The following is a 25,394-nucleotide window of genomic DNA, read 5'->3' as shown; positions in this document are numbered from 1 at the left end:
TGGAGTCCAAAGGGCGAGTGTGACTCTCGACACTCCTGCTGAGGTGTGTAGGTTTTTTGTGGCATTGCCCTTGGAGCTGTTGCATGCGGTGAAACGTGCCTGGTAGGTGTTGGTGGTTGTGCAGCAGAAACCCGAGACTGGAGCCGTGGCCGGGGGCAGGACAGACAGACCCAGATCTCTGGAACTGGTTTGGTTACATACTGCCTTCGTGTTCCTGGGCTTCCTGCAGTGGCTGTTCCTGAAGGGCTGTGAGAAGGGAAAAGGGCTTGAGAACTTCCTCAGCAGTAGCGGACAAAACTGTGGCTTGGTGGCGTGAGTTTTGCAATATGTGTTAACTTAAAACACAGATATGGATTAAACCTAGAACTGACAACTCAATAAAGAGAAACGACTTAGTGTTGTTTAAAAATGGCACGGTTAACCTCAGTGACTGGTGATTCCATGTGATTCCATTATGGGGACAATTGATGCACCTGGCAATGCTGCCCTATTTGAACTTAGTTGCAGGTGTAGTGTTGAACTTCATTTGCTTAAAACATAACAAATACCCTTCCATAAAACTCCTTTAGGTTTTCTGGTGTTGATTTTCTTACAATCATGCACTACATATGACATTTTTTCTTAATGTGAAGTTCCCACTCTCTTCTTCAGTACTTTTCTCTCCTACTACCATAGGAGTCTGCTGCTCCATAAAAGGCAGCTAACACCATCTCATAAAAAAAAAAAAAAAAAAAAAAGGCACAGAAATATACAGCCAGGGTATAGTTGGTTCAACTCTTAAGCATGTAACCTATTGCTGCATTCCCCTCTTCCCTATGTGTGGGGATTTACGGGTTAAAAGAAATACAAATATTTCTGCTTTCCTTTACTGGCTATTACAAATAATATCAAGTCTTGCCAAAAATGATGGTTGTAATGTATGGTTTTTAGATGTATATTTTTTTGAGCTAAGATGATCTTACTTTGTATAAATTATTTTTAGAAGGTCTCAAGTCAGAGGGTAGCTGTGATGTAATCATGCTGAAAGCTTTCCTGTCTGGAGTTTGGCTGATGGCAGGACATGCAAATTGGTTCCAGATCAGGATATGCATGATGTGAGTTCCCACCTGGTTTTGTCCATAGACCTCTTTGCGGTCTGACCGGTTGTTCACATTTTGTGATGAATACTCATAGGTACAGGAGGAGTATCTTGGTACAGATTTGCCCTCAGATTGCTGGATTAGTGCACCTGTCACATGGTTTGATTTTTTAGTACTCAATTTCCTGTTGTTACTGTATTCCATTGAGTAAATAGTTATTAATTACATAATTTTACTCTGCTGCAAATCATCTCCAACTGTGTAAATCTCTGTGTAAAAGAAAAACTCCTGCACTGAAAGACATTTTATTCCTTCCACCAGTTTACAATAAGCCCTTCCTTTAGGCACTCAAAGTGTGTCGCTTAAAAATTAACTGATGAGCACGTTAACTTGCACTATATTCCTATTCTGGGACGGGATCACTTTCATAATAATGCAGTGGAATTTTTTCTAGGTTAATTCCCTACCATGTATCAACATAAGCCATTAACTTATGTGTGATTGCTTAATAGCTGGCTTGCAGTGACTCAAATACCAGTTCAAAATAGGGCTTTGTATACATGCATTGTTCTCAAGATCTTGATGATGGCTTGATTGGCACATGAATAGGGTACATTAGAGCTTAGTTACTGTCTGAAAGAAAGCTAAAACACCACGTTGGAAGGAAAAAAAACCAACAACAGGTTGATGTGACACAGGAAGGAGGAGGCAGGAGAAATAACTTAGAGATACCATGGGAGAAAGAGGGAGATATTACTTCTCTTTCAGGAACAGGCCTGCCTGAAGTTTTGCAGGCTTTTGGTCGCTGCCAGTAAAAATGCTGTAGGTCCTGCTTCAGCAAAATGCTAAAAGTTTACTGAAATCTACAGGATTTATGTGCTGTTTAAAAAAAAAAAAACCTAAAAGGGTTCTGTACCACTATTTACTAAAACTTACGATAATCAAAGTCTTTAATAGCCAGGGTTGGTGCGTGATCTGAAGTTTGCTTATTTCTATGGAGTCAGGTCAAGTGCTGTCACACAGTTTCCAGTTAAAGCCACAGAAAAGTGAATGGAAATGTTGCATATAAATCAGAGCATAATTTCCTTTCTACTGCTATCAAATGGAGAGGACTACATATCTAGCCAACAAGAAATTGTCAGAACAGTCTTCTGTCCTGTTTTCCTGTTAGACAAGCAAAATGGGCAGGGGAAGAAAGGTAATTGGTTTTGTAAAGGTCACGATAGGTAGTAGCTGGGCATAGAACATGGGAGAAGCCTTGGTCAGCTGGAGGGGGCTTCAGGCTCTGTTGGTGACATTTTTTTTTTTTCCAGCTTACTTCAGGTACCTCTGCACACTTGTTCTCCTTGCCCTGCTGTTTGTTCAGCGCATTTAGGCAGCAAACTTCTCTAGGTGAGGAATGTCTTCAGCTGTGTATTTGTACAGCACCAATCCACTGACATGTTGAGCGGGGCCCTCAGCTTCTCCTGCAATACAAACAACAGGTGATAAGACCTTGTGCCCATTAGGGAGATAGCACAGGTACTTAGGAAGTGGCAAGTGGATTTGCTGGGTGCGAACTACTTAGCCACTCACTGCAGGTCCTGACTGAGGCTTTAAATATTTGGATTTTTTTCTTTCTTGTAAGGGTGTTTTCGTTGGAAAATGAAGCATGCTTGTAAATGAAAAAATGTCATGTCTTGTAGGCTTACTCCAGAATGGCCTGGGAGTACAGAACAGATTTCTGTGCTTTTAAGTTTTGGAGCTGTCTGTGATCATGTCAGAAGCAATAGAAGCATGCTTAAATTTGCTGGGGAGAGACAGAGTAACAAGAAGAAAAATCTATATTAATGCAGAAATTGGTTTAAAATCTTCCCTTTTGTCATTAACAGCTTTTTCCGTGTTAAAAGGAGCAGTAGATATGTATCAGAATGAAAAAATGTGTTGGGACCTGTCAGTAAGGATTGGAGATAAGGGATGGTTAATACTGCAGAGTTCTGGCTGTTGGAAAAGCCAGTGGACTTTGCCCACTGGAAGATGAGCACTGGTAGTTGTGACTTTCAGAAATGGAGAGAATGCAGACTTTAAATACGATGCCAATCTGACACAGGGGTCCTATCACCACAGAAATGATAGGTAATAGTGTAGGTATTATACTGTCCTACTGCTGTCTTGCACTAATAGATGTAGATAAAAGGTAAGAAGTTAATCTCTCAGCAGGTTATTTAAACTTTACTTTGAACTCGGACATCATTGCAAACTCGAACACTGTCCAAATGTAGGTTCCTCTGCAAACATCGTGTTTGCTTGGTTTTTCTTTAATTCCTGTTTATGATTTCTCACTGTTGGAGCTGGCATGTCTGCATGTAAAATATATCCCTGGATTTCGGATACACTCTTTGGATTCATAGTGCAGACAGTTATCATTCCAAACAGTGGTTTTGACATGGTGCTTCTGGAAGAGAATTTTTGGCTTACTGTCATCAGGAAGATGAATAAAACAACACTCTACTACCAAATTTTTCTTTTAAATTGAATTGAGGCTTTCTTGCCGATCCTCTAGGCTTTCCATGCTTTCATTACATACTGAATACAATTAAGATATGGGACAGTATTAATTTGAGTTCATTTATTTTGTCCCTGTCTGTTTATCACCATCCTGAAGGAACTGGCTAAATGGGAAGGAAGATCTAAACCAGAGATGGAATTCAGATCCTTCTCTCCCATGAGACTGGCGCTGAGGGGTGTGATTTGGATGAAAATCACATTGGTTTTCATCATGTGAACATGTTCCTACAAGGAGCTAGGCACCGAGTGTATTTCTTCAAGACTGTAGCATTGCAATACAACTTAATATTAGTCTCAGCTTGAGTTTCTCTGATTTCTTTTCTCCCCCCTGCCCACTTGTCTTGGCTCCAGTGTCTCTGTCTCTCCAGCTGCCGCAACACCAGGAGGTTCTCTTGGTTGATACAGATATGACTTGGACAAAACTTGAAGCATGACCATTGCCATGCCAGCTGCATAATCGGTCCTTTTTGTTTGTTTCTTTGTGGGGTTCTTGTTGTTTTTTGTTTCTGATAAATGGTGAGGAGCCGTTGGTCTTGTACGCTAAGAGGAATAGATATCACTTTGTCTTTTTTCTCACCAGTGTTACTGTAATCAGGTGTTCTCAATGGTCCAAATGGTAATGGATGGCCAATTACTGCTGGGTACTTCCCAGCATCAGGTTGAGTTGCATTTGCAAAATCCTGGCTTATTTAATGTAGCTTCTAAAAATATTAACAGCCTCAGCTTTTCCTAGTACTGCTGAAACTGGATCATGGCTACTACCTGGGGAATTTTATATAAGATTAAGACCTATTACCTAATGGTTTTGTACAAGTAGGTAGGAGGGCTTTATTCAAATCTAGATAGCTCTGCCTAAGTAATTTTCTACATGTTATAATTAAATAACTCAGTGGCAGACAGCCCAGACATTGGAAAAGACTGAATGGAGCCTACAGTATTACATGCTATTATCTATCAACAAACAGGTTAAGCTTGCTCAGAGGCAGTATTTTATAGGAATTTAAAGGTGCCTTGTTGAAACATGATTATCTTTCCTTCAACCAACGCTCCCCTCTCTTTTTCTATCCCCTTCCCTTTCTTTCTTCTTTTCTAAACTTGACAGAATCAAAAAGCCAAAAAGTAGATAGTTGTTAATAAAGTGCTGAGAAACACAGGGATGTATTTTGATCTTATTTGTTTTAAACAGCCAATCTTAATTTGGTTTTGTTGAGATTTAATTTTGCTTTTCTGTATCTAGGTATTTCATGGTTTGGCTTAAGACCTTTTTTCAAAGCAGCATGTTTTATGGCATTATCATGCAGTTCATGGATGTGGTGGGAAGATGTGTGTGCCCCCAGTTCAGTTCAGATCCAAGTGCTGAGGGAGGAGATTGTGCCAGGACAGAAAGTGTAACACTGGCATCTCCTGTGGGTTTTAGGAGATGTGCCAGCACAACAGAGCTGTGAGGAAAATTTCTTTGCCTAAGATGTGCGCACATTTGGGGGAGATGCAGTTAGGAATGGTAGATATTGTCTTTTAAAAAAAAAAAAAAAAGGTTATTGTTGCAGCTAAATGTCCCCCAGTTCACAGAGACTGGCATTGCTGTCCTTTTCAATACCAGTCAGTTATTTTGGGTCACTTGCTTTTATTCTGTGCTTATATCTTGGGCTAGTTTATAATTTTGTTGCTCTTTCTGTCCTACAGGAAGTCTGTACTTCCCATTTTCTGGTCCCTTTTTGTTGTTGCAACTTTTCTTCTCATGCAAGAACTATCCTCCGCCTCCTCCCTTTCCATTATCTCTAGTAATCTGTTCTTTCCAGCCAGAATCATGCTCAGGCAAGTGGTGTAGTAAGAGAGAAATCTGACAGGGGTCAGGCTCCTTTATGGTAGAGGCAGTGCTTTAAAATTACAGAGAAGGCTACCTGTGCCTGCAGGAGACACTGGGACACGCTGTGCATTGCATCTAATGCTCTTTTGTCTGATGCCACTTATGAAAGCTGTGATTGAGGCCACTACTTAAAGATGAGAGCTTCTTTATTTAAAACGTGAGAATTAGTCAGTTACGTCCGTCCAAGAGACAAAGTATTTCTGTTCATCCTGAAGCATGGGGATGTTTGACTTTGGTTAGTGGTAAAATCAACAATTCTTGGAAAAGAATCCATGTAACTAAAGCCTCACATCAGGAACTGGAATACTTGCAGAAGGAGTTTAATTAAAAGTTTCAGGGTGCTGTTTTCTAGTTCAGTTCTGAAGTCTCCACTGCTGGTTGATCTAAAAGTGGTTAAATATCCGGCATTATGCAAGATAAGATTGTTTTTTACTGTGTCCAGCAAAGCTGCTTTCCTCTTCCAAGGAAAATGGACACAACATCTTTAAATAGGGAAAACCCAACAGTTTCATATTCACAAGAACACAGAAACCTCATTTGATGCCTATTTTCAGCAGAGGGAGGGTTTCATTGCTTTTACTATGGTTGCCAGTTAGTGTATTTTTAATGACTTGAAAGTGCTTCTTGGTTAGGTGAAAGCAGGAAACTGTGCTAAACTCAGCTGGAAATGAATATTCAAGCAGTTGTCAGAATAAACTGAAAGGCTCTACCTGAGCAGGCTGGAGACAGCAAATGAGTGCCAGAGTACCTTGGCTTGACTTTTCACCTTTTGCCTGTAAAAATTAATCTCTGCATTACCTGGGATGGCAAAAGAACATTCACAGCTAATAGCTACTAATTTTAGTTAGTTTTATTATTTTCTGTAGTATCTTGGAAGAAGGATAAAGCTTCTGGCAGAGTGTAAGAAGCCTTATTTATCATTCAAAACTGCAGCCATGGCACTGTAGGAAGGAGTGCAACTGTGTTTATTTTCTGTGGTACATCTCTTCTACCTGAAATGGTGACACTAACTGTAAGTATAAGGCCGTGTTCATGTTATCCCCTGAGATGCAGCCTCTTGCTAAAGAGGTTACCAACTTTGGCAGCTCGTATTTTAATTTCAATGACAGCTTCTTGGCCATCATTTTAGTTTCAATGCTGGTTCCTTGCCCCCATCACGCCCTTCAGTGTTTCCAGGAATGAGGCATCTGCCACCTCTGAAGAGTTAGCCCGGCTCTTTAGTACAGATAAACCCAGCTAATGGCTACCTGCTGAAAGGTGCAGGTCTACCCATATTTCTCCTTTTTCCTGATGGATCTGCAGTGTAAACCCATCATCTTAACTTTCTTAGAGCTCTTGTGTCTGTTTTGCACTTTCTGGGGAAAACGTCCCAAGTATAAATGTGGGTCAGAACTTAGTTTTAAGGTAGAGGTGTAGTTTGCTGGGGTGACAGACCATGCTGGGGATTTGCTGGAAGAACAAGAAAACTATGACAAGCCTTTTAGATACTGAGTCTGAACTTCCGTTTACCAATAAAATTTAGGGCAAACATATGGAGGTTTTGGTGTTTTACTTGGGAGTTCTGTGTGTTTGGTGGCAGTTCAAAGGTTTGCAGGTGTTGTGCTGCTTTTAGGGGACTTAGATCTGGATATAATAACCCAATCCATAGCAGGTCTTCTAGTTTAGTCCTGCTGAAAAGAGGCTTTAGGCAACTGCTGACATGATCCTCCTTTTGTGTGATACCATCATTCCCATGAACACTGCTAGAGGTTGGGATAGTACTATTAATGTGCTTTTATTTATTCTTAGGAACTTTATTTATATGTTAGCACCCTAAATTATTTCTGGGCTTATATTCCCAAGAGATTTTTGGTAGAGAAACACTTGGTGTATGACAGCTTCTCAGTCGAGATTTCTTTGACATGTCAAGGGGCATACTAATATTTATCTTTATTAAATAGATAGCTTTATTGACACTGCATATACTGCATAGAATGATCCCCTTTTTTTTTTTTTTAAGTTTAGGAGTAATGAAATTACTATTTCTAAAATGCAAACAGTAGAAACTTAGCAAGGGCTATTTTTGTTTTGTACTGTGGGTTTGGGAATTATTTGTCATTATTTTGTTATAGTATATTGTATTCCACCATTTTTATTGCAGTTCTTCTATTATGTGTTATTAAGAGTATCTTCCAAAATTAACTAGGTTAACTTTATAGAGACTGGTTATTAAGTAATCTATTTTTAGTGTCATGAGTGTTCCTAATATTGCTTGAAAATTCTTGCTCATGAACTACTTAATATTTTACTACCAGTGTATAGTTCTTATGAACTCATACTTTGAGGAGATTCTGTAGAGTGAAATGAAAATATTTTTTAAAGTTTATATATGTATATAAGTAATGCTTTTACATAATGTTCTTAATTAAACAATAATTACTTTAAGACCTGTGTGATGATCATTAGGAAGCTTTCAGAGTTGATGCTTGGATATTCCCCAAAGTTTGCAAATCAGTGCTATAATGATTGACTTATTTATTTAATAAGAGTTAATATCACATGTAATGAAGGCAAATGCAGAAACTTTGTAACAATTTCAGCTTTTTAGCAAGGCATCGTGATAAGCAGTCCCTGAAGTCACGTGATAAAGACAATTGCAGTTTGTATTTCTATCTGGGTTTTTTTGCAAATTCAGCTTCACTGAAGATAGATTTCAGAAGATTTTGAGAATATTGATGATGATTCTCAAGTCCTCATTTTTAAGGTGATCTGTTTCATGCTTGCATCCTAAGAATCCACTTCCCAGATCAAAATTATAGAGCCTAATACTTGAAGCTACAGGGAAAAAACATTTTTAGTTCATTCTAGATCCCAGGGAAAGCCAAAATTGCTTTGAATTTGGATGTCAGTCATTCTGTGTGTCTGCATGGTTTCTGTTGACTTTGTTTAGGATTGCATAGGGCACTTCTGAAACTGGGCATTTATGGCTCTGGAAATTTCAAGGCCATTGCTTTCAGGTGGATGTTACTTCCTTGCCTCAGCTGTCAAGAGCTACCATGTAGTGCAGCAAATGTGGGTGCAGGACAATATTTCCCAAAGTGAAGCATAAGCATTCATACAGTGCTTTGTGATGCTATGTACTGTTGACTTACTTCCACTACCACTATTTTTTGTGGTGCATATGACAGTGAGGTTTTATATCACTGGGACAGCTCTTTGAGAGTCGTGAATTTCTTGCACAGGTTACTGGTTCTTAAGATTAGGGTCTCCACTCTCTTCTTACTCATGTTCACTATTCATAAATCCTTCCCAGCTGATAATAAAGTGGATTTGCAGTCGTCTAAAAACGAGAGGATAAGCCTGGATGTATTAAATGTGTGTATTTATGAGAATTTGAAAAATGAGCGAGAATAGATGTTGCAGTCTCCCATGGAGCAAATAGATGACAGGTCATGTACCTGATACATTTATTTACTTTCCTGCACAAGAAGAAAAACATCCTCAACAGCAGTGTTTTACTGTGACCAGGTTGCTGCCAAAGCACAAAACACTGCTTAAAGCACGCGGGCTGTAGAGTGGGGATAAAGCATCTGCAGCTCCTTCTGGAGTTTGGTGAAGGAGGCTTGTGTACTGTAGTGGATTTCTTTTGTCTCTTATCACAGTTGGGTTTGTTTTGTGTATGCTAAACCTTATTTTGATGTCACTGCTCTTGAGTTAGGTTAGTACACTATTAGCAGCTGCTGATGAGAAACTTTCTTAGTTTGTGCTGAGAAGTGAGAAATGAAGTTTTGGGCCTACTATTTAATTAACATTTATTATAGATAAATGGTTGCCTCTAGATTTAGTGTAAGAGTGCAGTTTTAGAGGAACGGCTGTCTCTGGATTTAGTTTTGAGAGCTCAGTTTTACAGGAATGGCTTTCTCTGGATTTAGTGTAAGAGCTCAGTTTTAGAGGAATGGCAGTCTGGATTTAGTGTAAGACCTCAGTTCTCACACTGGCAGCACCTGTGGGTTCTTCTGCACAGGTCGTGCAGCAGATCAGCTGCCAGTTACTTGTTAATGTCAGGGAGGAGCTTCAATGGTACTTGTTGGCCATTAGTGAAATAAAAGGAGAGTTTGGCTTTGTTTTTTTATCTGAACAGTGTAGAGATGGCATATAGACACTAGATATGAGCGTGTGGAAGACAGCAAGCAGGGAAGGCTCTACTAACAGGTGTTATTGAATTGGTTATTAACTACATACTGAAAAAACCCAAACCAGTTACCAAGTGGAAGGTAAGAACTTGGATTATGTCATGAATTGTTACACAGTTTAATTAATAAACCAAATTGTTTTCGTGTTGCTTTTATTCACATTGAGTAATAACTTGCTTTAGAACTGGATTATCTGTGATCGTTATGTAGGTGTGAAGTGAGGTGATGGCACCAAGTTTGCCACTTACTGCTGCTTTGTGAAGAAAAATGCTGAGCATGTCCGCTAACCTATCATGTAAGCACTTGCTGCTAGCTTCCCTCTGCTTGTGGACTGAGAATGAAATCTACTTAAAACTATTACCTCGAGGACTTTATAGGTTTTGTAGAAGGAAAACAAAAGAAAACAAAAAAAAGACTGTGGTAGAACTAGGACATGTTTCTGCTATGCTTGCCAGTTATTCCAGAAGCCTTGTTTGCCAGAAGCTATTTATTAAGTCCAAATGCATATATTATTTTTTTAAGACACTCTGGGATGAAAATTTGCGTGGTGGGTGGTCACAATATTTTTTTTCATATACTTGTGGTTTTAGAGTATTCTTAGTAATTGGAGTTAAAACTGTATATAAGTGTAAGTTGGTAACAATTATTACTGTAGATAACAGTACTGTAGAGCCTCTTCCATGCATGCCTTCTCTGTAGAGTCACAGTAATTATTTTTGTTTAGAAGTGTTGGAAAACTTTATTTTGTCAACTTCCCATTTTATAGGTCTTTGCTGCAACCTGATTCTCAAATTACAGCGACTTGAAAGTTTAGCATGAAAATTTCTAGAAAGAGAAATTTGTGTGATACTAGAGTAGTTTTTTTTTTTCTGTTACCATACTATCTGATGAGACTTTCTTTTTCTACCCTTCTCACAGAGTGTAAAAATCCTTTCTTGGTTATTGATAAATCTGTATTTGTTCTTTTCCAGAGATATCAGTATGAATAACATAACGAGACTTCCAGAAGATGCCTTCAAGAACTTTCCCTACTTGGAAGAGCTGTAAGTATTTTACACATGTTAAAGTTTTGCTACAACATCATATGGCTGTATGAAGTGGAGGTGGGTGGAGAAACACTGTTGAGCTGTGAACAGAAAAAGCAATTATGCTTTAAAAATATAATATTGTACATGTTTGGAAACCAGGACAGTAAATGCTACTTACAAGGGACTTTTTATAGTAATTATTTTAATCATGGCTAGAGTGATGACACATTCTAATTACAGTGTTATCCAAAGATAACACAAGAGTTGTGTAATTACCATAGTTTCTGAAGGAGCTACAGTATAGCTGTTGCATAAGTTCCATGAAGTAGGTATTGCTTCATTTACTGAGCAACTGGCTTCCATTGTCCCTGTAGGCTGCAGATGCATTTCTCACAAGCCCATCCTGACCTATATCAGAAGTCTTGTGGTACAGGGTTTCTTTTTCTTAATTTCTCTGGCAGATATTTTTTTCCCACTTCTCACCTTCCATTTGTCCTACTCTCATTTTAGCTTTCTTTTTTTATGTTTTACTTAACTGATACTTGGATTTCTGAATCCTTGACCTCATGTGCTCAGTATTTTGCTGAAGTCTTAACTAAGATGCATTTGCAAAGCTGAAGCATGCTTTCAACAGCATAGTCCTTATTAGGTTGGGTTTCAGAGTTGGTACACAGGGAGGCAGGTTTGACATTCACTTACTGCTTTAAGTACTGTTATGTGGCACATGCTTTGTGTGTGCCTTACAGTTTCCTTATCTGTGAAGAGAGGGTGAGGGTAATGGTTTAACCTGTGCAAGAGAGCTTTGAGAACTTCCAGTACTAAGCAATAGATAAGACAAAACCCCTGCAATTCGCTTTGCCTCTCTTGTATTTCCAGTGACAAAGTAGGATTTCTTGTATTAAAGAGGCTTTACAGTACAAATTAAAGCTGTCTCAGTTTGTGACTTTGGCAAGACTAGGACTATGAATGCTGCATTGAGAGGTTTTTCAGTAAATCACCTTAGGGAAAGAACAGCTCCTTTCCCTAAAGAGACCACCCTTATGAGGTAGGGGAGTGTTCTTCTGACTTTACCAGTGAGGAAACAAGCAAAGAATGAAAACCATTTGTAGAGGGCAAAAGAATAAATGAACCCAGTAGCAAAACTTCAGATAAAGCCCTGAACTCTGGTTATCTGTTATAACCTGTGCAACCACTGCGCCTCACTGGAACAAAGATACTGAGAAATTGATAAGAGTTGGATTGCTTGCTTCTGAGGAAAGATTTGTGTTTCTGAAAGCAGCTTCTTTGCACATCAGTCTCACTGGTTCCTCTAGTATGGTGTTCCATGTCTCCTCAGAATTTTGATCTTTCCTACATCCTGATAACACAGCAGCTACCATTACTAATGCACTTAAATAACTCAATTTTACCTGGTTCTTAAATAGTTTCGATTCAGGTCAGTACAACTGTAAAGTGCAGTTGAGTTGATTTATGTTAGTGTGGGAATCCAGGGCTTCCCTCTGGCTGCCCTGGAGGGCCTGGGACCATGGCAGGGGGTCAGGAACCCCCCTGGACAGAGCCCCCAGAGACACTGTCTGTGATCTCTGTCCATGGAAAAGAGTTTTCAATCTTACAGGATGAATTGCAAGCTCTGAGTGTTTGATATAAGTAATAATTAAGTGTGACATGGGTACAAAAGTAAAATTTTAGGTTTCTAGATTAAGGGGTTCAAAGGGGACAAGATGGAGTAAATTTGGTGTGTCTTGTCCTTTTTCTCCTTCTTCATGCCCTCCATGTTTCACTGTGGTGTTGGCATTTTTCTGTTGGTTCAGGCTGGGGACACACTGTTCAATGTAGGTGACAGATATTGGCACGTTATTGTAAATCCAGCACAGGTAGTTTCTGGTATTTAATGTTTGTACCATCCCACTGAGGGCAGAGCCTCACACGCTGCCCTGCAGGACAGAGCTGCGGCAGGGCAGCAGAACATGTTAGAGATAAACAGAATAAACAACCTTGAAACAGCACAGACGAATTATGGCTTCTGCTTTGGCAGCGGGGCTGACAGACAGAGACTTTCTACAATCTCAGAATCATCAATACCTCAAATTCCAACATGTTAGATAAATTGTGTGTGATACCTCATTTCATGTTTAATAGGTTCTGATTATTCCCTGTGATTTAAGTTATTGCTTATATCTGTGATATAGTCAAAAATACTTCATGAAGAAAAACAGGTTTTCAGATGGTGCTTTTGTGTAATTGACAGAATTTAAGAAAGGCTCTATGGCATGAGTAGTCAGCTGGAAAAAAAAGTGGCCTAGGAAGGCTTGGTTGGCTTCTGAATATATGCTGGCAAACATTCCATATGTACTTTGTAATATGTGCTTCTGTATGTTTTGTTAGACTAGATATGTAACCCCCTTTTAAAATTTTAATTCTTCATAGGCATATATCACACCATAAGTTGAAAAGCCCAAACAATTCTGGTTTTCCAACTTAAATTACTGTGGGAGACTTCTTTTTTTTCCCCAATAAGTAATTAAACAATAAAACCTAATGGGTGGATGTCGTTGTGTAACTTCATAAACCTTGAGGTGTGTCAGGAGATAAAGAGGAAAGGCAGAGCCTTCAGCCATCACCTGTTGTGCTTATTGTCCAAGAGCCATTTGCTACATGTACATCATTGTCCCCCTAAATTCCAGGTTTTCAGTTTGAAAAAAAATAGGCTAGCATTAAGCTCACAATTATGTGTGAACACCAAGAAGCTTTAAATCATTCTTAGCATGCTTACTTGATGTGTTAAAGCAACTTCTGGGGAAAAAAAAAAAACCCAAAACAAGAACACAATTCCAAATTCTCTTGTTTCTGTTCAAGTTATTCTTAAATAGGAATATAATGAAGTAAGTTCAAACAAAACAGCTTTTCTCCTTAATAGAAATGACCAGCAGCAGATAGGACATGTTTCTGCTTTGTTCTCCCTGTTCCCTTTTCTCTATAGGACAGGGTACAAAAATATTTCATTCTTTATTTTTGCTGGTTATGAACAGGAGCTACTGAACTCTCATACTTCCTACTGTACAACCACAATTTTTCCTTTCTATGATTATCAAAGTTTCATCCTGCCTTTTATTTATAGCTGAACAGATTCAAATTCTGACTGCCAGGCCCTAGCAAAATTGCTTTTTCAGCACACAAACCTGGGAGTTAATGTCCATGCCAAAGAAAAGTCATTTAAAGAAAAGACTTAAAGTGGTGTTGGAATCTATGCTAAAAGTGACTCTTCATTGAGAAGTTCTCCCAAGAATTATGCTAAAGAAAATGAAAATACCACAAACTAATGGGAATGCAGTAAGTACCTACACCAGCATGCAGTCTAGTGGGTCTCCATCAAGGAGACACCACATACACCTTTATCTTCATGCCATGCCATAACCTTGCCACTGTTAAATGCTGTGTTCAATTAGCCCTTGGCAGAGTTTGCTAATTAATGTTGCAAAATAGTATCATAGAATTTAATGGAATGGAAATGGGAGGCAATTAGAACGTGTTATTTAGGCAACTGAGTTACATGTATGGAGAGGCTGAGATTAAAAACTTCAGTAGGAGCCATTTGAAATGGGGGTTGTCATTTCTTCAATGAAATTGATTATTTGGTAGTCTGCAGAGACTGCAGAGGATCATTTTCCAAATCCTAAAAAGAGCACTACTGGAAGAAGCAGAGCACCAGACTTGGAGAAGCTGGCTGCTCGATTCACAAGTGCCTTCTGCATCACCAAAGAGGAAGCAACTCAGGTGCTTCAATTATGCATCCCAGGCTGTTTTTAGATGTTCTGGATTATCCAGGACACCTGCACCAGACTGACAGGTCTGATACAGATGGGAAACCTGTGGGTGCTGTGAACGGCAGTTTTGGGGCCAGGTGGAAGAGGGCATCTGAAATGGCACTAAATGGCCATGTTTACGCAACCGACTCCCCAGCAAAGAATCAAATTTGCAGGAATAATCAGGGATTTTGTAACTTTGAGGTAATGTCCTATTGGAGTATTACTCACAGGTACAAGCAAAGGGATTTTGACTTGTCCAGGGGCAGAATCTACCCGTTGGGTTGAGTGCTCTGTGTGCCCTCATTCAAAGCCTTGTCACACGTGTCACTACGGAGCATACTCACCATATGTCAGCAGGGCTCTAGCACTGTTTATAAATGTTGTAAAAATTCTCTGTGTCTGTGTAACTGATACTCATCTGGAAGTAATTTGCCAACTGTTGGAATGGCAATGGTCAGAGTCAGGGAGAAAAAGACCACCAAGGGTTTTGCCTTAGCAGTTAATGATGTGTATTCTTCAGAAAATGCTAACGTAAACATGCTGCAGCCTTAAACATTATATGGAAACTAAAAATTCTTGAAGAACTTGGCTGTGGTTTTCTAGCATACCTGAAGTATTTATAGAAAGCTAGAAGAGGAAAATATAGCTAGATAATGCAGTGTTTTTAGAAAGGAAGAAAGCATTTTCCAGTGTGAATTTTTAACTAGAATATCCAGGTTGTGTTATATTTTGATGGCCCTTTTAAAATGTGGCAGTCCCTTCCAGTATGTAAAGTTATCTAAAGTAGTTTGAAAGATTTTACGCTTTATTTGTGAATGATCTGCTAGATTAATTGCAAAGGCAGTGTCTTGAGGAAGGGTAAATCAGAATTATTTTTATTCTTGGCCAGTTTTCCAGTCCGTCTTCAGAAACTTGAACCACTTCAATAATGCAGAAGTATCTTTGACTTAATGACCATTTAAGCCTGTTTTGATTTCCATTCTTAACCCTTTAAAATGTTGCGATCTGATTGCCCTGCACTCATGGGCAAGATTTAGGTGTTCAGCTTTTAGCTGTGTGGCTGCTGGTCCATATGAGAAGCAGAGAACTGCAATCTGTTCCATGTAGGTTATGCAGTCTGTCTGTAGGTTACTTGTGACAGAAGGGTGTGATTGTCCAAAGGGGACACAGGTAATTTCCCATCCAGTCAGGGCCCTGACCTTCCCCAGCAAGGGCTGGGGAGGAGGGTGCTCTCCACTCCTGGACTGTTTGGTATAAAAACCATATCACAGCCAGTACTGTTGCAATGAAAATAACCCTTCCTGGAAGCACCACCAGACACGAGGTCTCATTCAACTTCCAGATGTGTACTGATACAAAGATCTGTTGTTGTGTTTTTGGTTTTTTCTCATACATTATATGCAATAGTCTCTCTCCTGTGACCCTACCTTCAGACACTGTTCATTTTATCAGGCAAGGGCAAAACTTTCTTATTTAATGGCTGGTTGAAAATGGTTGGGGAAATAAAGGAATAAAAGGAAGAGTTAGCTCAGTAGAAGTTTTCTCTTTTCTGAAACACAATGCTAATCTGCTTTTTGAGAAACGAATAAACAGTGAACAGGAGACCACACACATGCAACGAATTTTTGCAAGAAAATAAATAGTGCAACTGAGTATTTGCTTGCCTGTTCAATTATATCCATGTTGATTACAAGTCTTAAGAGGTCTTGCTTAAATATCTCCAGAGTCTCTGCTCATGGCTTTTAGTTGACAAAGTATATTTAGGAACATAAGGAATAATTAAAATGTATACTAGCAGTGAAAATGAGGTGGGTTTTTGCCATACAGTTGTAATCAGGAAGTATCTGCAAGGGATATGTCTAGAGTTATTTTCCCTCTTGACTGCAGCTGAAAATGACCACCTGGCTGAAATGCCACAGCTGCTTATTTTTTTAGTATCTGTTTCAGTGTGTAATTTAGATGGTACCCTTCCTCCTAATTTCCCAGTCAGCGCCAAGTTGTATCATCCTTGGGCAGGGAGAGGGAGTATTGTGTCTTTTTTATTACCTGGGTTTTTCGGGAAAGACATGCCTTGGAGCTATGCCAAGGCTGGGCTGTTGGTTTAAGATGCTGTGGCTGTGGAACACTTGATGGAAAGGCTTGTCTTGTCCTTCAGTGCCAGGTCTTTTAAGAGCAGTATTTTCAAGGTAATGTGCGAATGTTGATGAGATGGTGCAGTTCTTTTCTCTTTCATGTATGTGAGAAATCCCAAGGTTTATAGTTAGAAACTGGACATGAAGGACTTGTTTTGAGTAGAGAAGATAAGAATGAGTCTTCATGTTGTCCTGATGCCTTGTGTTAGCTCACATGTGATAACTAAAACTATGGTTAAACATCCGCTTATAAAACAGGCTGGCATGATTGGAGACACTACTGCCCCAACTCTATCCATGCAGCCTCACCAGCAGAGTCTGAGGAATAGGCAGAGATCTTTCTTCAGCTGCTTTTTTACGAAGGCAGCCAATGTAGATACCAGCTGTTGGTTCCTCAAAAAGAGCCATATGACACAGGGGTAGAAGCCAGTGAGTACCCTTCATCGATCTACCAGCTCTGAATATGTGAACAGCTGGAGGAGGTGATTTCCTCAGCGGATCCAGTTTGAATTCCAAGAGGTAAAATGTTAATGAAAAAAGGCAAGGGGTAGGTTTCTGGTGTCGTAGCAAGTTAAAAGCCTAACAACTTGACCAGCCTGCTCACATTAGAAACACTTGCTGCCTTGTGTGCGCTGGAGCTTTAGAAAGCCATCAGCATGTTGTAACTTGCACCTTCAGATTCTAGTCAAGACAAACCTTTAGGCGAGGACTCCCAAGTAGAATTAACCACAGCCAGCTAAGATATTTTTAAACATCACTTACTTGGTCTGCATTAAATGCTAAATGATGTTTCAAAACATGTTGGCCAACCTGTGTTTAATTAGTGTTTTCTTATCTCTGTGAGCCCTAAATAAATTTGATTCTAGATGAATTTTAATCATGCTGATACAAGAATATTTCTGTAGCTTAGAAGGTTCTTGCTCTGCTTGACAGCTGCATGTTTTTTCCTGTTAGTGGGAATAGATGCTAGTAGGTTGAGTAAATTCCATTGTTTTTTAGAAGATGAAGTTTTTTTCCAGTTTCTGTTTCTACATGTTAATTTCCAAAGTTGACATGGTTGTGTATAAGGATCCCAAGACTGGTTATTCTCCTGCAAGTACTTTTAGAAGACAAAACTGTTTCCTTCTCTGTTGGGTTTTTTTGAGTTTCAGCTCACATGCACATACACAGAAGCTGGCTTAGCTGAATGGCCTGAAGGCTGAACTTTGTGGTATTATACTTCAAGACCAGTCTTACAAGCCTTATTTATTATGCTGCCTGCATTGGGGCTGTCTGAAGGTATAAACCAGATGAGAAACTTCTGGTGGCTGAGCAGCAACTTGAGAAGCTTTTAAGCTGTGTCTCTCCAAGTACAGTTTTGCAAATGGAACTTGTACCATGCAGTCCTCCCTCCTTCTCCTTTTGATTTCAGAAACTGGAGTGTGGAACAGGAGATGTGTGTGAGTGATAAGATAGCCAGTTCAAGGCCAGGGTCTTAAGGGTTCATCACATGAGCTTTGAAAACCTTAGACAAAAAAGGAGAAAAAAAAATCCTGTATGTTGAAGCTAGATGCCTTCTCCTCTGAGAAAGTAGCTGAGTATTTGCTGTCATCACAGCTTCATAGTACAATGCTATATGTTACCATGAGAAGACGTGGTGCGTTCTTTTAGCTCCTTTCCTCCCCTCTGCTGGGATGTTTGTGTTCTTGTAATGTTTTGTTAGTACAGAGGTATTCTTGGCTAATTAGCTTTGGCACATGTCTTAGTACAGAAATAGTAACCAGACTCCTATAAAGTTCTTTTTCCTGCCCTTCTTATATAAAAGTAAAATTCTAGATGCCTCTGTTCAAATATTTGCTTTTATCTCAGCTGAATCAAAGAATCATACTGAAAATTGTGTCTTGTTTCACTAAGGTCATTAATTGTGAATGTGTCTGCAGATCCTGGGTCTTGCATTTACCCAATATGCATCTGAAAGGGTTAGAAAACCAGTAACAGAAGTTTAATTGCCAAAGGCATGTAGTCTTAACCCACTTTCCCATTTTGCAGTGTCACTTGCTAAGATGCGTGGTCATTCAAAGAGCCCATGCCTGGATAGCCAGTCAATGCCAGGGCTGTATGAGCAGACCAAAACAGCTTCGAGGATTTGCTATACCAGCAGCAGTTTTTTCACCCTCTCATGTCTGACCATTAACATATTTCATGATCTTGGAAACTTTCAGAGTGTCCAAACAGCACTATCTGCTAAAAGCACAAAACTGTAGTTAATTGAGTTGTTGCATCCCACTTGATCAAAACCAAACTTGGTGGCTTTCATCTTTGTCTCTGCTGTGCAGACTAGGTAAGTGAAATGCATTATTATCTGCATGTTGAGATGGCTATCAAGAGAAAGGTCTATCTGGCCTATGGTAAAGCAAACAAAAGTTACCACAATACGGTACAAGATGTGCAAAGGCAAACAGGGAGAAGAGAATGTATTTTATAGAATATATTCTGCCTTTTGCTTTGGAGGTGAGAGGAATTGAAATTGCTTTCTGCAAAAACTCAGCATTTCTGCTGCACACTAGGTGTTAACCAGTTTTCTAGATACCATGGTATTGTTGCTTATGTTTATGTCCATGTTAAAAAATCTGTGCAAACTTCTGAGGTTCTTTGCTGCAGAATACTACAGCCACAGCATCTCAATTTTGTTGAGATTACAAATACCACTTGTTTTAACAACTTGTAGTGTATAATAATTGTTTTATGTTATATTATTTCTTTCGATGAATGTGTTGCAGTCTGTGGGTTCTTCGAGGTCTTGCCCAAATACAGATACTGCTTGAAAATGAAAGGATAGAGCATATTTTGCATGGTTTTAAATGGTTACTTTCCTGAAAATCCATTGTAATTTATTTTCCTGTTTTTGATAGTCCATGAAAACCATTACCATAGAGCATATGTTGTCTTGTGGTAGATGCTGGTGACTCTTGCTGACAACTTAATCATAGAACTTATGAACAAGCTTTAGACTTTTTAATCCGTCAGTTTCGTTTACTTAGATATTTTAGCTTTTTAGACTAGAAGTGCATTTTGAAAACAAGCAATTATCTTAAAGCTCAATATAACTTGTAAAGAAAGTTGTAAATGCTGGAAAGGGAGAGATCATGACAAGAAGTGGAGTTGGTGCAGTTTCGGTGCTGTTGTAGTTACAGTCCTCTTTCTCCAGTCATGATGTGTCTTGGTGTAGTACCTACAATTTTATAAATAATGCTTGAGGTTGTATAATACTAAAACCATTGCAAGAAAAGGAGACAAATGCATTTTCCATTAGCAGGAGTGAATTAAAGTCTCCATTCAGTTTTGTTAAATTGGTGTGGAGGCATTTGGAGTAACCTGAAGGCAATAGACTGGCTTCCCAGCAATGCAGCAGGCTGCAGCTGCAGAAGTCCCAAAGGGGCTGTTTGCTACTCCACATAAGCAAAACCAGGTTTAGTCTGGAGACCCAGCTTCCATTTCCCAGCTCCTCCCTTCCGCAGCTGCCCATCTGGGGTAGGAGCTGTCTGCAGAGGTGTTCCCTCACCAGGGAGGGCACCCACTCCTGCACAAGGCACACAGCAAAACCCTGCATTTTCCTCCAAATGACTGCACCTCTCCTGTAGAGCTTTTGACCTTGGTTAATAAATTGTAGCACATAAATAGGCATCATCTGTTAAGAAAAACAGAATTCTGTTCCAAAGTGACTGCTATTTTGGCGCAGACGGAAACTGAACCTCTTTCATGTTTTGAGGAAACCCTTGCTGGGCATCCTGGGCTAATTTATCTATGAGGCATTTGCAAAGATTACTTCTCTTGTAACTTAAAGTAAAATTCAAGTTTGTATTTGGAAAACACAGAGAACCCAGAAAAAGTGGAAGTTAGGGACAGGCATGTAAAGATAGAATAGCTCAATGTAAGACAGCACAAAAAGTAGAATTTGTGAAAGTACAGGAGGAGAAGCAGTGCAATGTTTTCCACTGGGATGAAAATAGGTAAAAGCTGGATAGCTAAAAATAGATGTTGGCCAGACAGAGGAACAGTGATGGATATGAAAGGTTCAGGGTTGACTACACCTTAAAATAGGAGTCTTGGCTCTTACCACAAAGCAGCTAATGTAGAAGTAAAAATAATGAGTCAGGTGTTATATCGGGATTGCAGTCTGTGTCACTCTTTGAATTTGTTCTGTGTAGCCATTATATTTTTCTCAGAGACAATATAGACAAAAGGTTAGGAGCATACTACCAAGAGGAAAAGAAAAACCAACCAAAAATCCACAGTGAAAATGTTTTCTGTATGAGCATAAGACTAAGACCTTCAGATGGACAGAAAGAGATGCAACTGTTTGCTCAATATCCTACGGTTCACTGCCATCTGGGAGGCAAGACAAGGAGAGAGGTTTCCGAGAAGTTTTATTGTGTCCTGTTATAATAAGAGTGATGCTTTTAATTGTTACAGGCAAAAATGTATCCTTGGAACACCCTCTGTGACTTTTGGAGCCACCAGTTATTAACTTGGTTTGGTTAACATGCATCTGGGTTGCTAGACTCACAATTGCAAAAGTTTTAATTTCCCAAAGGAGGGAAAACCATATTAGCTGCAGCTCAGTGCAAGAACCTAGGCTTGGTGTGAACTCTGGGAATGAGACACCATGAAAGGCTAGTCTTTAGCTGCATTGCATCCTGATGTCTGTAATAACAAGGTGGCTTCCACATCTGGAGATAATTCACTGAAATAATGATTAAAGGATATTACTCACCTCTGTATGACAGGCTAGGAGAAGGATTTTGTTCTCCATGTGTCCTGTTCTGTTATCCTACTATGCTGAAATTGACTCTCTAAATTTGAATTTGTTGCAGTTTACCATTAAAACACTCAATATTTATTTTTAAAGTAAAAATACAAGACTGCAACATTCAATGCTAAGAAGTTACAAGAAAGATATGTAGCATGGCCATACATTACAACTGTGACTCCACTGGAGAAACCTCCAAGGGCTTAACTCAGATACACTAAGTCCAGATAACTGCAGTCTTTGGTAGAGTCTCCAAACGAGGGGAGCCAGGATAGAGTCAGCAGAAAAACTTATGGTCAGTGTGCTGCACATTTACATCACACTTCAGATGATGCCTGCTTCTGTGTCTGTGCCTTGAGAAGTAAGAGATAGCAAATAAAGTTTTTTTTTGTGGCCTTATAGCATGGCAGGACACTTTACAGTTGTCTGTTTAATTCAGTTTTTTACTGTCTTTGTGGGTGAATCTGTTTTGCAGCCCGCTGCCTTTTGGACAAAGAGCTCTAATTAATGGTGATGTACTGTGGTTCAGTGGCAACAGGTGGATTTCAGACTAGGTCTCTGTAACCATTTCTACTCAGAATGAGGGAAGGATAGGTACTCAGCCCTTGATAGTGTAAATGTCGGGCTGCCTTGAGGTGCTGCTTTTTGACAATGTGGAATTGTCCCACTATAGAGCAGGAATTTCCAGGACTGCTCTCAAGCAGGATACTGAGTCTTGCTGCAAGGATATCAGAGTTCTGTCTTCTGTTGTGCTAGAATTTTGGCCTTGTTAAAACTGTGGTTTCCTTTAGCCCATTTACCATGTGTGTGAGAGACAGAAAAACAGAAATACTTTAAAATTATTTAATAATAAATATTTTTAAGACTTGCTGAAAGAAGGTAACATGGAAAACCTGATTGGATGATTTCAATGACATCTTAATTTATGATGCTGTATATGTGCTATGCTCTACGCTATTTCTTTTTCAATTGTCTCTTTTAAACAAACCTGGTTATGTAAAGAGAAACATTTCCATCCTTCCAGCTGCTGCATGGGAAATGTGTTGAGAGCAGTGTGTGATGTACGATCTTTGCCTGCTTGGGAGCTGCACTTGGAACCTCCTCATGAGCAGCTCCCCAAGGCTAGGATGTGAATGATAAATGTGTATTTGGCAAACTGATGAGTAAAGCCTGGAACACTGCGAGACAGTGGAGAAATGGAAATGTAATTGATCACAAGGTTAGGGTTTTTCTGTTGCTTGGCTGGAAAAAGGCTGAAGAAGCAGGAGTTGCCTTGGGGAAAGCGAAGTCCTGCTAGTTGCAGTCACACAAGTCTTGCTCTGGCTCAACTGTCATTTGTTTCCAGTGCTCTCTCGGTTGTTGTTAGTGCCATTCAGGTTGAGGAAGACTATTCAGCTGTATTTAGTTCATCTTTTTTAAAGCTAAAGTAACAATCCCCAATCTCTTTGGAGAGGGAGCAGATGCCCGACAAGCCTCACACACAGCAGATTAATGGGGAACCTTGGCAGAGCTAAAGCCAGAGCTGCCTGACACAGTTACCAGGGCTGCCACTCCTTGAGTTGTGTAATGTGTAATCATAGCAGTGTTTGCATGCAGAATTATTAGGTGCTAAAGCCTCAGTTGAATTTTGTTTAAGGATTTGTATTATGCTGTTTCAAACACATCTTAATATAAAGTGTTTTACAGATTACTGGCTCTGCTGTAGAGACCCACATGTTTCATCAGTACTTCTTTCTGTTTACAGTGAACTTCTTAAGGAATTGTTAGACAGACATGAACTATTGCAAACCTCCCTCCACATCCCCCCAGATAAAGTTAATCAAGTTGATTTGGACAGCTATGGACAACAAAATGAATTTTAGGGGAATGCTTAGTTGACATATGGAAACTTCCATTAATGTTAAAAATTCAAAGTACTTGAAAAATCATGCCCTAGCTCAGAAATTCCAAGATTGCTTGCAGACAGGCGATTTCAAGAATAAGCATACATAGATTCTTCTTATTTTTATTCTCATTTCAGAGCTGTTTTATTATACTCAAGCACGCAGACAAACTTTTCTCTGCAGTCAGCAGATGTGGTTTTTTTTAAACATGCTTGTAGTGATGTCAGAACCATAGCATTTGGGGAGTGTGTGAAAATACCAGGACTAGAACCCAAAATCTCCCTTAACAAGCAAGAGTAACAGAGTTTTGTAAGGACAAGTAGGATCTTCTACTGTCACCTTCTTATTCATGAAGGTGTTCTCGTCCCCTTCTCCCTTTGTTTGTAAATATAGCCACCTGCATTTGAGAAACTGATTTAATAAAGATAACTAGCATCCTCTCTATCAGGCAGAATTTTATTAAGTCACAAATTCTGTTGCAAGCAGATTTATGTAAGCATTAAGAACTTTGGTAATCTCTATTATGTAGTTAGAGAAGGAGATAAAAATGTAATGATATTGCTATGTTCTGGCAAGCTGATCCTTTAGGTGTTCCTCTTGTTATTTCCTTTGTTTGCCTCTTTGAAATAATATTTTCCCTTTACTGTGTCTGGATTGCTTCACAGTGCCTTGTAACAGCAGAGGTGGATTTTGATATTCTGTAACCTTTGTTAAAGCACGTTGATTTTTTTTAAATTATTAACACTTATTGGATTGTGCATAGCACATCCATGCGTAATTTCATTGCACAACCTTGTCCAATATTGCTTTTGCTTAGCTTGGATATGAAACCCAAGTCTAAAACCAAATACTTTGGCTGAAACTTCTGCATCTTATGTCAGTTATGGATTACCAGGTGTTTTGCATTATTGTCTTTACCCTTGATAAAATACAGCTATTAGCAGCTCCAGCAAGGCTGGGCTGCAGATCTGGGCAGGGGAGAGGTAAAACATTGAAGAAAGAAAAAAGAGTGGGGGAAGGGGAAACAAGCTGTTTGGAAGGAGCTTTTTGGCTGCTGTTTCTGCCTTCCTGCTTTGTATTCTGCAGCATCTCCCATCTTGATTACTTTTACTATGACAGTGATTTTCATAATTTACTTGGTGTTAATGTCCAGATTTGAAACCAGCCACATTCTGAGAGAGAGTATATGGCTGAGACTCCGGTTCCATTTCTCCCTGCCCCAGAAGAGTTTCCTTTCTTGAAAAGTTCCTCCAAATAGCTGACCAACAAGATGAAATATTGCCACTATCATGTCTTGGTCATATCAATAGGGTGAACATAACACTGGCTTGTGAATATTGTTTTCATGTTTGGGATTCTCACAGAGACTTCTGCTGCTTTGCTGTAGCATCTAGCATCCATTTTATTTAACTTCATTTTTCTTTAGAAACTACTGCATAGATTAAAAGTGGGTACCAGAGCATGTTTCAGTGGAGCAATGCTGAAAGCCAGAGGATTGTGTTGGTAAATGCACTTTCAAACCCAGTACCATCATTCTAGGTTCTTCATCATTCTAGGGTGTGCTTTATCTAGCACATTTGCAAAAGAATATCCACGAGGCTGAGTAATGCATCCTCATTGTTAAAAATGTGCTATAAGTAAAATAACTGTTACAAACTTGGAAGACTGTGAATGTAGCGTAATTGAATGCAAAATACATAATTACTTGCAAGATTTGATACTGCAGTGTTTTTCCTTGTTAGTTGGTTGTAGAAGTACTGTATTTTGTGACTGAAATTATTATTGCAATTTTTTTCCAGGCGACTGGCTGGCAATGACCTTACTTTTATCCATCCAAAGGCCTTGTCTGGGTTGAAAGAACTCAAAGTTCTGTAAGTAATTGGGTTTAAGAGCTTCATAGCTTGCTCTATGCTTTCGTAGTGCATAGCCAGACTGTTTACTGATAAGCTGCAGGAAATTTTTTGCCCTCTGTCTTCCTGAAGTATATATCTCCTACTATTTTTTCTTTACAAAGCCTGCTGGATGTGGTTAAGATGATAGTGACGAACTTGACTAAACTATAATTACTGCATTTTATTAGAACTCTTATTT

The 25,394-nt window shown here is 39.3% G+C and overlaps 1 protein-coding gene across 1 annotated transcript in view; it reads left to right on the top strand.

Annotated features, from left to right (window-relative positions):
* LGR4 (leucine rich repeat containing G protein-coupled receptor 4) overlaps window positions 1–25,394 on the top strand; it is a 72,498-nt gene that overhangs the window by 21,211 nt on the left and 25,893 nt on the right. The window contains exons 2-3 of the mRNA XM_030273326.4: window positions 10,637–10,708; window positions 25,103–25,174. Coding sequence (XP_030129186.1) covers window positions 10,637–10,708; window positions 25,103–25,174 — 144 coding nt within the window. The remainder of the gene's footprint in view (window positions 1–10,636; window positions 10,709–25,102; window positions 25,175–25,394) is intronic.

Source organism: Taeniopygia guttata, chromosome 5, assembly GCF_048771995.1.
Source record: "Taeniopygia guttata chromosome 5, bTaeGut7.mat, whole genome shotgun sequence".
Lineage (NCBI taxonomy): Eukaryota > Metazoa > Chordata > Aves > Passeriformes > Estrildidae > Taeniopygia > Taeniopygia guttata.
Note: the sequence above shows the minus strand (reverse complement) of the source record. Positions and strands in the feature narration are given on the sequence as shown.